General features: G+C 47.8%; 1 protein-coding gene across 20 annotated transcripts in view; it reads left to right on the forward strand.

The window, feature by feature from the left end:
* Nucleotides 1-17338, forward strand: part of LOC130488791 (protocadherin gamma-A12-like) — a 358724-nt gene that overhangs the window by 299033 nt on the left and 42353 nt on the right. The window contains exon 1 of one of the 20 annotated variants that reach the window (XM_056862429.1): nt 10079-12610. The exons of the other annotated variants lie outside the window; for them this stretch is intronic. Coding sequence (XP_056718407.1) covers nt 10157-12610 — 2454 coding nt within the window. The 5' untranslated portion in view covers nt 10079-10156. Of the gene's footprint in view, nt 1-10078; nt 12611-17338 lie in introns of those variants that run through there. 20 annotated transcript variants of the gene reach the window in all.

Below are 17338 nucleotides of genomic sequence, written 5' to 3' on the forward strand. Positions count from 1 at the left end.
GAGCTCTCCATCCAGGCCAAAGACCGGGGCGCCAACCCGGCCGTGGCCCATTGCAAAGTGCTGCTGGAGGTCGTGGACGTCAACGACAACGCCCCCGAGCTCACCGTCACCTCGGTGTACAGCCCGGTCCCCGAGGACGCGGCGCCGGGGACGGTGGTCGCCCTCCTGAGCGTCGCGGACCAGGACTCGGGCGAGAACGGGCTGGTGCGCTGCTTCATCCCTGCCGGCATCCCCTTCGCCCTGAGCTCCTCGCTGGAAAACTACTACACCTTGCAGACCAAAGGGCCCTTGGACAGGGAGCTTGTGGCGGAGTACAACATCACCGTCACAGCCCGGGATGGGGGCTCGCCTCCTCTCACCGAGGAGAAGCAGGTACTGGTGAAAGTGGCCGACATCAACGACAACCCTCCCAAGTTCCCACAGCCTTCCTACGACGTGTACGTGGAGGAGAACAACCTTCCGGGGGCCCTGATTCTTAACGTCAGCGCCTCGGACCCGGATCTGAACAGGAATTCCCACCTGTCCTACTCCATCCTGGACAGTAATAAGGCCTCAGACGATCTGGCGGGCAGGTACTTTTCCATTAATCGGGAGAATGGTACTATTTATGTCCTAGTGCCTCTGGACCACGAGGATATAATGGAGTTCAGGATGGTGGTCCAGGTCCGGGATGGGGGCATCCCGCCCCTTGCCACTAACCTCACGGTCAGCGTGTTTGTCACAGATGAAAACGACAACCCGCCCCAAGTCTTATACCCACGTGCAAACGCCAGTTTGTTGCTTTCAGAGACAATTCCGCCCACTGTCAGTCCTGGGTACATGGTCACCAAGATTGTGGCGTGGGATGCAGACGCCGGTTACAACGCCTGGCTCTCCTACGTGCTCCTTCAAGCCACTGACCCAGGGCTTTTCACGGTGGGGCTGCACTCTGGGGAAGTCAGCACCGCTCGCTCCTTGCAGGAGGAAGACTCCCGCAAGCAGACGTTGGTCATCTTAATAAAAGACAATGGGGAACCTGCCTTATCCTCCACCGTGACCCTCACTGTGACGGTAACAGAGGCGTCTCGGGAGACATTTACAGACCTCGCGATGATGCCCCTCATGCCACAAACAAAGAAGCACTTGACTTTCTATTTAATCCTTGCTGTCATCTTGATCTCGGTGGCCTTCTTTCTCACCGTGCTCGGGGTGGGCCTTTATAAATTCTACAAGTGGAGGCAATCCAAGGATATATTCAAGGCCTCCAGAAGCACTCTTTACAGGACCCCGGGACCTTTCAACCACATAGACACTGTGCGGAGTGGGTTTGCTCCTCCAAACTTTTACCAGCAGGTTCTCACAACTGACTCCCGCCAGAGCGAACTTTTATACAAAACGCCCTTTACCCCCAGTCCCATGGGGAGCCGCCAGAACACTCTTGCCAGATGTGATCCTGCAATATATAACCAGATAATAAGCACAAATAGTCGGCATCTGGTGCCCTCAGAGGTAACGTATTCTCGTTATTCTTGTCCCGCAAAGTCTGGAAAACACAATTCTGATCTTGCATTGAGTAGAAGGTAGACCACTGAAGCGTTTTTCTTGGAAATGTGGCTGTTCCCGTGAAACTTGTTTCTCCCATCCTGTGTGGTGTGTTGTTTGACCCTATAATCAAGAGTCCCCCATTTAACCCCCCACCCCACCATTCGTTCCCTGTGTTATTCCCTACGGATGTTACATGAAGTTGCTGGTTCAGAGAATTCTTTTGGTACCAGCTCTGAAATCAGTAGCAGCTGTTTATGTGGCCTGCAGGGGTTGAGCTGCACAGTGAAGCCTCTGATGAATGACAGTATCAATAAGTTTCTGTTTAAGGGGGGGGGGGAGTTCATAGGCCCAGAGGACTGCAGATGTAGGACAGAACTGTGTATATAAAGTAACGGAGAGCCAGCGTGGTGTAGCGGTTAGGAGCGGCGGACTCTAATCTGGTGAATCGGGTTGGTTTCCCCACTCCTACACATGAAGCCAGGTAGGTGACCTTGCTATAGTCACAGTTCTCTCTGAACTCTCTCAGCCCCACCTACCTCACAAGGTGTCTGTTGTGGGGAGAGGAAGGGAAGGTGATTGTAAGCCGGTTTGATTCTCCTTAAAAAAGGTAGAGAAAGTTGCCATATAAAAAACAACTCTTCTCCTTCTTCTTCATAAGAATACATATTGGAAAAATACTAGGTGCCCTTGTTGTTGGGTGGTTCTCCCAGACTGCTGAAGCCAACTTGTTTTGCGTGTTGAACTTCCAAGTATTACAGGGATGTAAATGCACGGTGTATTTTGCATACTTACTCCCTCGGGGAATGGAGTCAAATATATTGTGTATAGAGTCAAGCAAGTGTGAATAGGAGGAAAACAACAGAAGATAATTTGACACAGGGCTTTAATGGCATTTTATTTCAAGAGGACATTTTCTAAGATTATTGTGGGAGAAATGGGAATTCCTTAGGAAGGAATGGAACATGAAGATGGTTGGTTCACATTGGCTGATGCTGCCTTACACTGAATTAGACCATTGGTCCATCAGGGTCAGTGTTGTCTACTCAGACTGGCTCTCCAGGGTATCAGGCAGAGGGTTTTTTTATATCACCTACTGATTGGGGTGCAGAAAAGGAATTCCCCACTTTAAAAAGGGTCTGACTCTGGATATTGCCTTGCAGAAGGAGCCTACCCAAGTTGCAGTACTCTGGGAGTGACCACTTCAAGTGCAGGCCTCTGTCCACACCTGATATACTTTCTCTGGCCAGTGGCCAGTTATAGAGTCGACCATCTTGATTTAGACATCGTTGCAGTGGAATAAGTGAGAACTAAGATGATGGAAGGACTTCTAGGGAGGATGTTGGTTCATAGTTTGGAGTTTGATGCATTTTACATTATTTGAACTTTCAATGCTCAGTTGTGTGTTTATTGTGTGTGGTTTTACTGTTGTTTTCTGGGGAAAGTCAACCTTTAAGTAGGGTTGCCAAGTTCTCCCTTGCCACCTGCAGGAGCTTCATTGGGGTGGGGCTGGGGTAGGGGGCGATCAGCACAATAACATCACTTCCAGGGTAAACCCAGAAGTGACGGGGACACTCTAGCACATTCCTCCAAAAACTCTATGGAAGCCATAGAGTTTTTGGAGGAATGTGCTAGAGCGCCATCGTCACTTCTGGGGTAAACCTGGAAGTGACGTTAATCGGCCTTCCCTTCAGCTGGCCTGCTTCCCCCCGCCAGCCAGCTGAGGGGTGGCGGGCAGCCCCGTTAATTGGCGGGCATTACCTGGTATCTGGCAACCCTTCTTTTAAGATTAAAAAAAACCTTGCAGAAGAACCACCTTGTTTAATCTGGTTTGGGCTTCTGTTATTACACGTTTTCAATTAAATTTCAGGATTGCACCACCTGCGACTCACTGAGCCAAGTGCAGCCCACCTGCTGTAGAATCTAGTTTTTGCAGTTCCAAGTAAGCAGCAAAAATAAGCCAGTGACTGAACAAACCAGACATGGCTGGTGGGCTGTGTTCAGCCGGGGGGGGGGGGCTCCAACACAGTCATCCCCAACAGAGTTACATCATTTAGGTCCATTGAAGTCCGTCTGCTTAGAAGGGTATGAATCTGTTTAGGATTGCCATGTCCTGGCCTGATTTTTTTTAAAAAAATTCTTACTATGCTATTACAGAGTCATTAAGTGTGGTGTATATTAAAATAAGTAAATATTTAAAGATAGCCAGCACGGTGTAGTAGTTAAGGTGTCGGACTAGGATCTGGGAAACCCGTGTTCGAATCCCCACTCTGCCATGGAAACGTGCTGGGTGACTTTGGGCCAGTCACACGCTCTCCGCCTTGACCCTGGCAAGTATTTGGATGGGAATCTTCAAGGCATAGCAGGGGCATGACGCGGAGGCAGGCAATGGCAAATCACTTCTGGGTGTCTCCTGCATTGAAAACCGTACAGGGTCATCGTTAAGTCGGAGCAAATAAATAAATAAATAAAACTGCTCTTAAAAGGGGTCCCCTTCTTTTCCCCTCTTATTCTGTGGTTGGCCAAGTTCGAAGGTTTTGCAATACTTTGTTGAAAAGACAAGGCCTTGGCCGTTATCAGAGTAGGAAGGGAAATTTCGACTTTGGCGTGTAGCCGCTGAGTATACACCCCCACCCCAGATATGCTAATGCCTGAATGCCTCTCTCAGAGAATCTTACAGATCTTTGGTGGGTAGAGCCTCATTCTCACTGAGGTGGTAAATCTGTGTCTAGGTTGTACCAGATTGCAGGTCAGGGGTTCATCTGGTGAAATCTCCCTCATTCCCTACACATAAAAAACTAAGCAGAAGGCATATTTATTTTTATTTATTGGCAAAACATATATCCCACTTTCCTGCCCTGATAAGGGCCACCAAGGCAGCTAACAAACATAAGTGATAAAATTACATTTTAAAACCAACATACTTCATTAAAACAGTTTAGAAAATAGTTAAAAACAGAATTAAAATAGATACAAAATGGTTAAAATACATACAAAACATGTAAGAACATTGGTTAGAAAGAAAGGGTCATTGAGGGAATGCCAAATGAAATGAAAAAGTCTTCACCCACTGGCGGAAGATGGCAACAGAAGGTGATAGACGAATTTCCTTGGGAAGAGAGTTCCAGAACTTTGTTTGCCATGACCAAAGCTCTGAAACTCTCTCCCCAGGGAGATTCGTCTGTCCTCTTCTGTTGTTAGGGTTGCCAGGTCCCTCTTCGCCACTGGCTGGAGGTGTTGGGGGCAAAGCCTGAGGAGGGTGGGGTTCGGGGAGGGACTTCAATGTCATAGAGTCCAGTTGCCAAAGCAGCCATTTTCTCCAGGTGAACAGATCTCTATCAGCTGGAAAACAGTTGAATAGCAGGAGATTTCCAGCTAGTACCTGGAGGTTGGCAACTCTATCTGTCGTCGTCTTTTTGTTTCATTTGGCATTCCCTCCTAGCTTTCTGACATGCTAGGCCTTTTATGCATGGCTGTTTCCCTTGTGGTCGCCCCTCCGACGACTTTGGGTGTTTCTTTTGATTATGCATGTGGTTTCCAACTGCCAGAAGTCGCCTTGCTCTCTCCAATGGTTTCCACACTTTTTGCTCGTGTTTTCAAATTCATGATAAAACAGGTCCCTGAAAACGTGGGCGAAATGCACGGAAACATGGGGAGAGTGAGGCGACCTCTGATGTTCAGAAACTGCATTCATAATCAAAACAAAGACCCAAAGTCCTCGGAGGGGTGACCGCGGGGGAAACAGCCATGCATAAAAGGCCCAAGTTTTCTATGTACAGGGTCCCCCCTCCCCGCAATCTCTCCATCTGCAGTCTAAATTGAAACATCCCAGAGGCAGATTTACCAACCCAACAAGAAGTAGGCCATATGGAGGGGGGAAATGTATGTGAAGGGAGGGCCTAAAGGCCTGTAGGGTCTAAGCTGCTTATGACTATATGCTAAAACCTATGAAGCATGTAGGGCCCCACTTCTGTGTGGCTTTACAGCTTAAACCCTACAGACTCTAGAGAGCCTATGGAAATACTAGGACCCTAATATTATAGACTCCTTGTTATGACCCCCAGTGAAGCTTTGGAAGCAGGTTTCAAGAGTAGCCTCATTTAATATTTGTGTGAGAAATGAGTAAGTAAGGTAATTGTATATCTTCTTATCATTTATATGAAACTATACCTTACCTTTGAAATGTGGTGTTGGAGGAGTGTGTTACGGATACCATGGACTGCCAAAAAAACCAAATCAGTGGGTTATAGATCAAATCAAGCCTGAACTGACCTTAAAAGCTAAAATGACTAAACTGAGGCTATTGTACTTTGGTCACATTACGAGAAGACAAGAGTAACTGGAAAAGACAATCAGGCTAGGAAAAGTTGAAGGCAGCAGGAAAAGAGGAAGACCAAACAAGAGATGGATTGACTATAAAGGAAGCCACGGCCCTCAATTGGCAAGACCTGAGCAAGGCTGTTAAATATAGGATGTTTTGGAGGACATTGATTCATAGGGCCGCCATGAGTCGGAAGCGACTTGAGGGCACTTAACACACACACCCATGCCTTACCTTGAGATAATCCAGGAACGGTGCTGTGTGTGGGCTTGCAAAAACCAATCAACCTATAGGGTGTTGGATGCTTTCCCACAGGTCCCTGCCAGGTGCTCCGGACCACGCCTATACCAGAAGGTACCCCAGGCCCTTTTGTGAACACACTGCAAGCCTGCATTGTATAGTATGAGGTCCCTTGGAAACCTCAGCAAACCCTAGTGGTCTGTGGCTTCTAGGTCTCGAGGTTTGACCTGAATGTTTGGGGTTTTTGCTTCTTCCAGGAGTCTCCAGGGAGGGGGCAAATATTTTAGCATGAGGGCCATCATGATGTAGCAGATCTCCTTCATTCCCAAGTTCCATCCCCTGCAGCTCAGGGGGGACCCGCTCTGCTCATTGCTAATGTTCAGCGTGCTTTGGTTGGGAGTTCGAATCATTTCTGATCATCAACAGCTGGAAGGAGACAGCTCTGAGACCAACACGTGTGTGACCTTTATTATTTTCATTATAAAAGGTTTTTTAAAAGCTTTGCGGATGTATCAGGTGCCAGCTGGGGCCAGTTCTTCTTTGCAAGCTGAGAGCTGCTGCCACCACCTCCATCCCCTGCCAAGGAGCTCAAGGCTTTGGCTGGCAGTGGGTGGCAAGACTCAGTGGCACTGCACTGGCACGTAAAAATTACAAGAAGCATTGTGGTGGGGGGGGGGGGAGAGACTTGTTCAAAGGCCAGGCAGGCACCAAGCAGAGGTTATGTCCAGGGAGGCTGTCTGAAAGCAGGCAAGGGGCTGGTGTGGAGGGGGCAGTTGGGCACCAAGCAATGTAAGATGGATAAATGTTCCCAGAATTTTCTCCATAACTATCTACATCACATGCATTGCTCAGTTTTAGAACAATTTTGCTGCCATGGCTTCTTCCCAGGTGTTGAGAACTGCTTGCCTCGGGCGCAGCTATCTAGTCTTCATTGGGGGTGATAAATCTGTGTTAAGATGGCAAATGTAGCTGGCTGCGCATATGATTGAGTGCTCTTCTGTCAAAAACAAAAACAACAACCCAGGTACATAGAAAATTAGCTTGACAGGAAAAAAATATAGGCTGGAACTTTTCCTGTGACATGCTAATTTTCTGCGGGTGGGGAATGCTTTTGTTGTATGAAGGAGGGTTCATGCGTGTTAACCATGATCTGCAGCCTGAAGTGATAAAACCCAGCCACCGGTTTCCTGCCTGCCTCCAATGAAAATAAGGTCTGACCTACATTTCCAGGAGCTTCCTGCCAGCAAGAAATGACGATTACACTGATACAAATCTGTAGGGTAGTCCTCTGCCACACAATTGGTCATTTGCTTACAGGCAGGCTGGTGCATGGGTTGTCTGAGCAATGGGACAGAAGGGGTGGAGCCAGGCCCAGGAAGGCTATAGTTTGCATGCAAGAGGGAGAGACGATGGGGGGTGGGGGGCTACAAGGCTTCGGCACCGTTCCCATAAGGTCCTGGTTTCAACGTTCCCTACTCCTGGGCTCTGTAGTAATTGGAAGTTGTGGGGCATCATTTTAGTGAACTGGGTGAGGCTTTGTACAGGTTTGCCTTGATTTTTTAAAAGCACCAGTGTTTGGCATGCAATGGTATTTTGGTGGTCTGGTATTTGATAATAGAGAGCAAATTATGCATAGATCCGTTCTGCTTGCACAGGCACTTGCCTCTGGCGGAAGAAACCTTCCCTGATGCAGGATGCCTTTCCAAGTGTCTTGCATCGAGGGAAGCTCATTCCCCCAGAGGAAAGCGCCCCTGCTTGCAGAACACATCCGTGGGATCCAACCGTATGTTTTGTCTTCCGTTTCTGATAAGGTGTACTTTACATAGATTGCATTCTACAATGTCTGATAATCTATATGCAGTTTGGTATTTTTTATTTTATAGCTGCCATTGCATAGCTGTGTTCCTTCTTTGATCATTAGTATGGTTGTTAAGTCTTTAGCAACTCAAGTGAATGGTGACTGAGCCCTGCGATTCTTGGGAAACCATCTTTCTTGTCTTATCAACTATATTTTCATTCACAATTACAAAATATGGGAGGTTGCAGAGGAAATGACCATTGCCAGAAAACAGAGAAGGAAGGAATAGACTGAATGGTGTATCCTGCCTCTCGGCACAGTAGTCCAATATACCATCCTTGGGCTGCTGCTCTAACTGGGGCAGCTCAAGGTACTATATCTAGGCAAGATACTGGGAAAATTAAATGGTGTGGGTTTAATTAACAGACATTGGGACCATTTGTTCCATTAGCAGGACATTTGGGTACAGTAAAATATGCAAAGCTAGGACAGAATCTCACCAAATACCGTCATGGCTGCACCAGACACTCCAGAACTAATGAAAACACTAGCCCTGTTCACATGTTAAAGTGAACACATGTACAACCTGCATGTACATGCAATACAACTGTTTGTAAGACACAGCCAACGTGCATTCACTTTACCAATGAAATGGAAAGCCAGTCCCTGGATAAATGTGGTATTTAAACCACATGTTCAGCTGTAGATGCGTTGAATGTGACATGAGAGTTACTCAAGACATGTATAAGGAAAAGAGTGTACAATGTGCGCAGGTTGTACATGCATTTACTGTAACTTGTGAACTGGGCTGCTGTGTGTTCACTGCATGTTTTTATCTGCAGTGATTACGCTCGTGTATTTCTTTGTGCATATATCATGAAAGCACCCAGTGAAAGACAGGACCTGTTGTAGCAAATGCGGAGCACGTGGCAGTTTCACTTGATAAAGGGTTCGCTGCTGAAAAAGCACGGTTCCTGACTGTGTGGGTGGGGGCTGGGAGAGAGCCATGTGCATTTATGTACACTTTCCAGTGAATGCACAGATGGAGGTGGCCACTGCAGTCTCGCTCTTCTCCACATGTATATTTATTTCTCCCCTCCAAATGCTCCTGAAAAAGCTCTGCTTAGGAGAGCTCTGCCTTGGCTGGGGCAATCTAAAATAGGCAGAAATAGGTTGGATATTCCAGCCCCTGCAAACAGCCCAGCTGCTAAAGATCCCATCGCATTCACTGATGGGAAAAGAAATGTCTTGGCCATACAACAGCGAATCATTCATTTCTTGCGTCTCAGGAAGCAGCAGGTTCTTACTGATAAAATAATAATAGTAACATTTATTATTCATGAAGCACTTTTAAATTAAATCATATGAAGTTAAAAAATGGCAAGCCCTGTCTGCAGGCTTACGATCTAGACTCTGTAGCAGAGGCGGACAAGAAACAACGGCCCCAACCCTTAAGCAGCCCCCTCCTGACCAGAGATTTGAATTGTGAGAACTACCTTTTAGGCTTGTGGGATCCATCCCCCTTCAGTCATTGGGCGTTCCATTTCTGAGATTCAAGGGAGGACTCGGATTATACCTGGAGAGTATAGAGGTATAACAGAAGTGAACTTTGACGCTCTGTGCTGTCTTTGTTAGTGAATGTCATCCTTTTAAGGATTTTCAGATGATCTGCCTGTATCCTTTAAAGCGCTCTTAGCAAATAGCAGCGCATCGCTTAATTGTGCAGTGGTGCATGAGTTCTGCCTTGTGTGGCTTAGATAAAATTAAAATGTCAAGAAAAATATGCCGTTCCTCGATTTTCCATGTAACCATTTGAAACAAAGAGGTGGTCCTTAATGAGTTGAAATGCTTGGAACATTCATTAATGCATATAAAAGCTTGCTCTGACATAGGATTAAATGTTAAGATAATTATCTTGGGAAAATCAGGCAGTGACAGCTGGCAAATTGGCTCCCAGGTCTACAACATTTGCACTGGCTCTTTAAGACCTCCCCCACACCGTCGGAGAAAGGGGTGGTCCATCGGAAAGCTTCCTTGGTCGCAGAGACCCAGTCTCTGCTTTGATTGACAGCCAAGTCCCTCCTCTCTGGATTCTGGGACAGACTCGTGGCTGCTGTTCCATTCTCCGTGGAAAAACAAGATAAGAGATACAGATGGCGCACAGCTTTGTGAGCCCTTCTGTGATCTAAAATCGGATACTCTGTTGCTTCCTTGGATGTGTAGGGGTTGGAGAAGACGGAGGTCCAGCAAAGGGGGGAGACATTTTGGTCGGCATCATGCTCTCTCCCACGGAAAGACCATTTCTGCCGTGGCAAGTAAGTGTTTGGCTTTTGGTTTCTGTCTCTCTCCGGAGCGCCGGAGAGATGACACAGCTCCGCTATTCCATCCTGGAGGAACTGGCACCTGGGGCCTTTGTTGGGAATGTGGCTAAAGACCTGGGTCTGGATGCTGCCCGGTTGGTCTCCCGACAGCTGCAGATCGTGGCTGGCTCAACAGAGAAGTACTTCCAAGCTGAGGCTCAGAGCGGGGTCTTGGTAGTCAAAGAACGGCTGGACCGAGAGCAACTATGTGGGCCCAGCTTGCGTTGCCTGCTGTATCTAGAGCTCTTGCTAGCTAACCCCACCGCCTCCCACCGACTGGAAGTAGAGATCCTGGATGTGAACGACAACGACCCCGTTTTCCTTAACAGCCTCACCCGTTTGGAGATTGCCGAGTCTGCGAAGCCAGGGACCCGCTTCCCCCTGGAGAGTGCAGAGGACTTGGACGTTGGCATAAATTCAGTGAGCACCTACCAGCTGAGTCCCCATGGGCACTTCACCCTGAGCATTAAGTCCCACAAAGGTGGCAGCAAACATCCCGAACTGATTTTGGAAAAGGCGCTGGACAGAGAGGAACAGCAGAGTCATCGTTTGGTGCTTACAGCCCTGGACGGAGGAATTCCACCAAGATCCGGGACTGCTGAGATTGTGGTGTCGGTTATTGATGCCAATGATAATTCCCCTGTGTTTAATCAGACAATGTACAAAGTTAGCCTGCTAGAAAATGCCCCGCCGGGAGCTCTGGTTGTACATTTACATGCCATAGACAAGGATGAGGGACCAAATGGGAAAGTGACCTATTCCTTCAGCAGCCACACTTCCCAGAAAATCCGGAAAATCTTCAGCCTTAATGAAGAGACTGGGGAGATACGAGTTCTGGGAAACGTGGACTGTGAAGCTGCCACTTCTTATGAAATTGATGTGAGGGCTAAAGACCAAGGGTCGCCTTCCATGGATGCTCACTGTAATGTCCTAGTGGAGGTAGCAGATTTGAATGATAACACACCTTTGATTAAGTTCATTTCCCTCTCCACCACCGTACCAGAAGATGCTCCCCCTGGTACTGTAGTGGGCCTCCTCAGAGTCAGTGATGGAGATTCTGGGGAAAATGGGGAAGTCCAGCTTCGTCTTCCTGCAGATGTCCCCTTCCAGATTGTCCCCTCTTTTAAGAACCACTACTCATTGATAACCAGTGGCCCTCTGGATCGGGAGGAGATATCACAATACGATGTTATAATCACAGCTACAGATTTTGGTTCTCCGCCTCTTTCCAGCCAGAGCCATTTGCTTGTAAACATCTCTGATCTGAACGATAACCCACCCTCCTTCTCGCAGCCTGCATATCAGGCTCTTGTGAACGAGAACAATGCTTTGGGGGTGCCAATCATTACTGTATCTGCCTTTGACCCTGATCTGGGGCAGAACTCCAAACTGTCCTACTCATTGGTGGAGCATACTATCAATGGAGTGCCCATTTCCTCCTACGTCCATGTCACAGAAAACGGCACCATCTACAGCGGCTGCTCATTTGACTACGAGCAAACCCAGCGGCTGGCTTTCCAGATACAAGCAAAAGACAGCGGCTCTCCTCCCCTGAGCACCAATGTGACCGTCTCCATTTTCATTGTTGACCAGAATGATAATGCTCCTCTTATTGTGTACCCGGTGACCAGGGAGGGGGTCCTTGCCCAGCAGCCAGTTCCTTTCTCAGCACAGGAAGGTTACTTAGTAACCAAGGTGACAGCTGTGGATGCGGACTCTGGGCGGAACGCATGGATTTCTTATAAGCTGCAACAGGCCACAGACCCAAGCCTCTTCCAAGTCTCAGCGTACTCAGGAGAGATCCGGATGATCCGATCTCTTCTGGAACAAGACTCCCCTTCCCAGGAGCTTGTCGTTGAGATCCTGGACAATGGGAAACCACCCCTGACTGCCACCGCATCTCTGGTGCTGAACATAGAGCATGGGCACGAGCCAGGCATGGCGGATCTCAGGAAGGCCACCGTGGAACCCGCCGGGCTCTCCCACATGACCTTGCATCTTATTATCGCCGTGGTGGCAATCTCTGTCCTTTCTATTTTGACTTTTGCATTTTTAGCTACAAAATGCCTTCAGAGATTGAGAAGAAGGCCCTTGGACGTGACTTGGACCAGAGATGTGAAGGGAAGAAACTCTGCAACCACGGCAAGACACTTCGACACTTTCCCAGTGAGCTTGAGCCCAGATGAGAAAATGGAGTTCCCCACAGCGTTCATTGGGAGAGATTCTGTTTCTCATTTTCCTCTCCTAAGATCTGGTCAGACCCTCTTGTCAGGAGGGGGAAATTTCAGGATTGCAAAGCCATTCACTCAACAGGATATCAACAATACAGATACTCTTCTGGCTGGAAGTCTCTCCCGAGAACCAAATGAGGTGAGACAAAAAAAATCCTATTCTCTATGCACAAAATTTGAGTCCGGTGGCACTTTAAAGACCAACAAAATTGTCCATGGTTTTTAAGGTGCTACTGGATGTGAATGTTGTTCTATCACTACAAACTAATGTGGTTGCCTGCCTGAAACTATTCTCTAAGCCCCCTTTGATAGTGGTAGCCATATCATACAGGCATTGTATTAAGATGGTTGACTTGCTAGTTGGAATTTGTTCTTTGGATTTGAGATTCTGCAAGGAATCTGTGATACAGATTGTAGGTTAAATGTTAACAAGAGTTTCTAGATATAAGTCCAGTGTGAATAATTTGCCTGAGAAGTTTGCAGAATTTTCATCCTTTGGTTGCTTTTAAAGGAGGAGCAGTGAGAAATACTTTTAAGAATGTCCTGTCTTAGACAAGGGGTTGTGCTAGACATTTCCCCCATTGCGTCCATTCCAGTGTTATGAGCCTACGCTTTGATGTCAATATTATTAACCATAGATAAAATGCAAGCTTTTCGATCCATCTAATTAATGTAAGTAATTTGGTATTTTGTAAACTGGCCTTTTATTTTATTTTTTAACTATAGCCTAAAAATTGCTTGGTTTGTAGATTTCTGCAGATTGAAGTTATGCCATTGCTTCTTGGTTACAGAGAAATACTATTGCCCTGCCTGTGTTGTGCTAATTTTGGAGAGCCAATTGAATGGGACTTGGAGGCCTTAAGCGAGCTGAAGTTTATACATGCTAGCACTGAGTTCTGTTTTTGTGTTTGGAAGCGAACATTCTAAAAGGGTTGCTTTTGCCTTGGTAACGTCTATGGTTTTAAATAGAGAGGAGGGGGAGGCTGCCTTGACAAGCGCCAAAAGCCCTTTCTGTAAGGGGTCCTATCTTCCCTTTGTTGGGCTTGAACAGATACCTTCTTCATAGCAAGCAAAAAATCACTCTAGTTATTAGTCAGAGAAGCAACGGTTCTGTAGTCCCCACAGCTGAGCATTGCTTTTTCCGTTAAGAGGAGATAGAAGGAATCTGGCTCATGTGAACAATGAGGATTTGTACCATTTAGGCTTCCCGGACGTGCTGTTTCCTTGAGAACAAGAAACTAAGCAGCTAAACTTAGCTGCCAAAACCAGTGACGAACCAGGCTCCTGAATCCTTAAGTTTTGGGGATGGAGGACCAAGGCGACCAGTTCTGGCATCTCCACCTTCCATATCTCTGCGGCTTTAAGAGTGTAGGTGGAGTTGCCATTGGTGGAGAGTGAGCAGAGCTGTCATCCAGTCGGGTGCTGATCCCAATTTGATGGGGGGGGGGAGGCAGAATCTGCTCTTTCTGCCTTGACTTTCCTCCTCCGTCGTCGTCGCTATGGCTGTAGCTCAGCTTCCCTCCCCCAATCCACCCCCTCAGCTCTCTGACTAACACTCAGTTGCTGCAGCCAGGCAAGCTTAAAAGCCACTCCAATGCCTTTGGAAGGGAATACCAAGGGATTTTAAAACGGCACTCATCCTGGTCTGGTAACCTCCTGACCATTGGAATACCTCAGAGATTGAAGACTTTTCTGAAATGGAGCCTCGTTGGTCTTGGCAACCTTCGTCCAAATGGCAAGTACCAGGCTTATTTTTGCTGTTCGGCCAGGCATTGGTCACAGGACAGATCCGCTACTCTGTGGTGGAGGAATCGGAGCCGGGGACTGTGGTGGGGAAGGTGGCTCAGGACGTGGGCTTAACAGTGGCAAATCTTGCAAGTCGCAGGCTGAGGCTGGCTGAGGAGAGCAGGAGGTACTTTGCAGTGAATCTGGCCAGTGGTACCCTTCTGGTGAATGAAAAGATAGACCGGGAGAGCCTGTGTGGAGCCAGCTTAGTATGCATCTTGCCGGTCCAAGTTGTTATAGAAAACCCCCTGGAACTCTTTCACTTGGAAGTGGAGATTCTGGACTTGAATGACAATTCCCCCAGGTTCCTCACTCCCTGGCTTTTATTGAAAATAGCCGAGTCTGCCACCATAGGGGCACGTTTCCCACTGGAGAGCGCGCATGATGCCGATGTGGGGACTAATGCTGTCAGTGCCTACCGACTCAGTCCCAACCCCCACTTTTCCCTCAATGTAAAGAATGTGAAGGACGGCAAGCTTTTACCAGAACTGGTACTGGAGCAGCCTTTGGACAGAGAGCAACAGCCAGAACACCAGCTCATATTGACTGCTCATGATGGGGGGGATCCTGTCCTCTCTGGAACAGCTCAGCTCACCATTGTGGTCCTTGATAATAATGACAATGAGCCGACATTTGATCTTCCAGTGTACAAGGTCAGCCTGTTGGAGAACATCCCTGTAGGTTCTTTGCTTTTCAAACTCAATGCAACTGACCCAGATGAAGGTTCTAATGGAGAAATACAGTATTATTTCGGAATCCACACGCCTGATTCCATCCAGAAGTTGTTTGGTTTGGATCCCCACTCAGGTGAGATCCGTGTCCAAGGAGATGTGGATTTTGAAGAATCCCGTTCTTATGAACTTCACGTGAGGGCCCGAGATAAGGGTGTTCCACAAATGGAAGGCCACTGTGTTATCCATGTGGAAATCAAAGATGAGAATGACAATGCCCCTGAGTTTCTTCTTACCTCCCTAGTAAACCCAGTGCCAGAAAATACCCCTTTGGAGACAGTGGTGGGGCTTTTCAATGTCAGAGACCAAGATTCAGGGGCCAATGGTGAAGTAATTTTAGAAATATCACCAAAGCTGCCCTTTAAAGTCAAATCTTTTGAAAACCACTATTCTTTAATCACCCGTGAGAAGCTGGACAGAGAAACGGTTTCACAATATACCATCAAACTGACCGCCCGAGACTCGGGGTCCCCACCTCTAAGCACAGATGTCATTATTGTGCTGAACATTTCAGATGTCAATGACAATGCCCCGTACTTCTCCCAGAATTACTACAACTCCTTCCTGAAGGAGAACAACCCACCTGGCTCCCTGTTGTGCACAGTGGCGGCCTCTGATCCTGATGAGGGTGACAATTCCCGCCTGACTTACTTAGTGTCAGGAAGTTGGATCCAAGATGCCCCCGTCTCTTCCTTTATCTACATTAACCCAGACAATGGGAACATTTATGCCCAGCGCTCTTTTGACTATGAGATGCTTCAGGTACTGCAAATCCCTGTCACTGTCCAGGATGCTGGGTCACCCCAGTTGAGCTCCAATGTCACTGTCTACCTCTTCATACTAGATCAGAATGATAACACACCCTCTGTTTTGCACCCAGTGACTGGCCAGGAGTTGTCAGCGTTCCAAAGGATCCCTCAGTCTGCACCGGCAGGCTATATAGTCACCAAAATCACAGCAGTGGATGCGGACTCTGGCCATAATGCCTGGCTGTCCTATTCTTTGCTTCCACAGTCAACAGACCCTTCCTTGTTTCGAGTGGCTTCCTACACTGGGGAAATCCGGACTGTTCGAGACTTCCAAGAAACAGATCTCCCTGCACAGAAAATCCTTGTCCTGGTGAAGGACAACGGAGAGCCGTCTTTGTCCACCACCGTCACCATCTTGGTGTCTTTGGAGGATGAAGTGTTAGAGGAAGGGCCTCAACTTCATGATTTCCTGACTAAACCCAAAGAAAAACTGGACCTCACCTTCTACCTGATTATCGCACTGGTGGCTGTGAGCATTGTGTCTATTATTACTTTCATCGTTCTGTCTGCAAAATGCTTTTGGAGTAAAAGGCGCAGAGATTCCTCTTGCTGCAGCCTGAGTGATGTTCCTGCCAGGGACGTTTTCAAACAATCTAGCCCCAAGCTGCAGCTGAACTCCGACGGCACCCTGAAATACATGGAGGTCACGCTGAGGCCCACGGACTCTGAGAGCCAGTGCTATAGGGCCAGCTACTCCCCGGGATCTGACAGAAGTGATTTCACCTTCATGAGGCCTGTGGATTACCCCCCACCAAGTACTCTAACAAGGGACTATGATTCTTTCTTATCTCGTACTAATACACTGAACCATCCCAGGCAGGTGAGGTGGCATTTTCTCTTCCTTTTCTCCTAGCGAATTGCTTGTCTCCAAAGAGCCTTTGCCACCTGACCAGAGGCTGTCCACATGTTACCCAAATGGGGTGGGGGCAGTTTTTGCTTGGCCTGATCCAGCACTGTGCTGGCAAAGGGGAAGCCATGTAATCAGGGGCAAATGATGTGGGTTTCCTTTGTGCACCAAAGTTGCCTGTTAGCTGGCAAAGGCCCTCAGAGGATGTAAGGAGTTGGCTTTGGGGTGTGAACTGCGAACTGGCATCCTTCAGAAGCTGCCAGTCCCAAATCCAGCTCTCATGCACTTCTTAACATTTCTAGAACAGCAATAGCCCTTGTCACTGAAAATGTACTTAGATTTTTTTTCTCTCTGAGAATGTTTAGACCGTTAACCAGAACTGTTATGCCTTTTTAGTCTAAAGCCAGTGGAGTTGGTTAATTGGGAAGCCTCAGCCACAGCTTTCTAGCTTCCCTTGAACTGCCTTTCCTCCCAGAACGTACAAAGCAGCAGTTCTGAACGGGAAGAGAGGAGTCAGGCTGTGCTTAGAAAGCCAGGGAGGCCTTTTGCTGTTGCTACTGCTGCTGCTGCTTCAGAGGATCTTGTAGCTGGGGCAGAAATCAAAGCCCCAGTCGGTTTGGGCTTTGTTTTCCATTGTCTGCCGTTTAGCCTGGTGTCTCTAGGTTAAAAACAGCAGGTTACGCGGTCCTTTTTTG

Source organism: Euleptes europaea, chromosome 17 (genome assembly GCF_029931775.1).
Source record: "Euleptes europaea isolate rEulEur1 chromosome 17, rEulEur1.hap1, whole genome shotgun sequence".
Lineage (NCBI taxonomy): Eukaryota > Metazoa > Chordata > Lepidosauria > Squamata > Sphaerodactylidae > Euleptes > Euleptes europaea.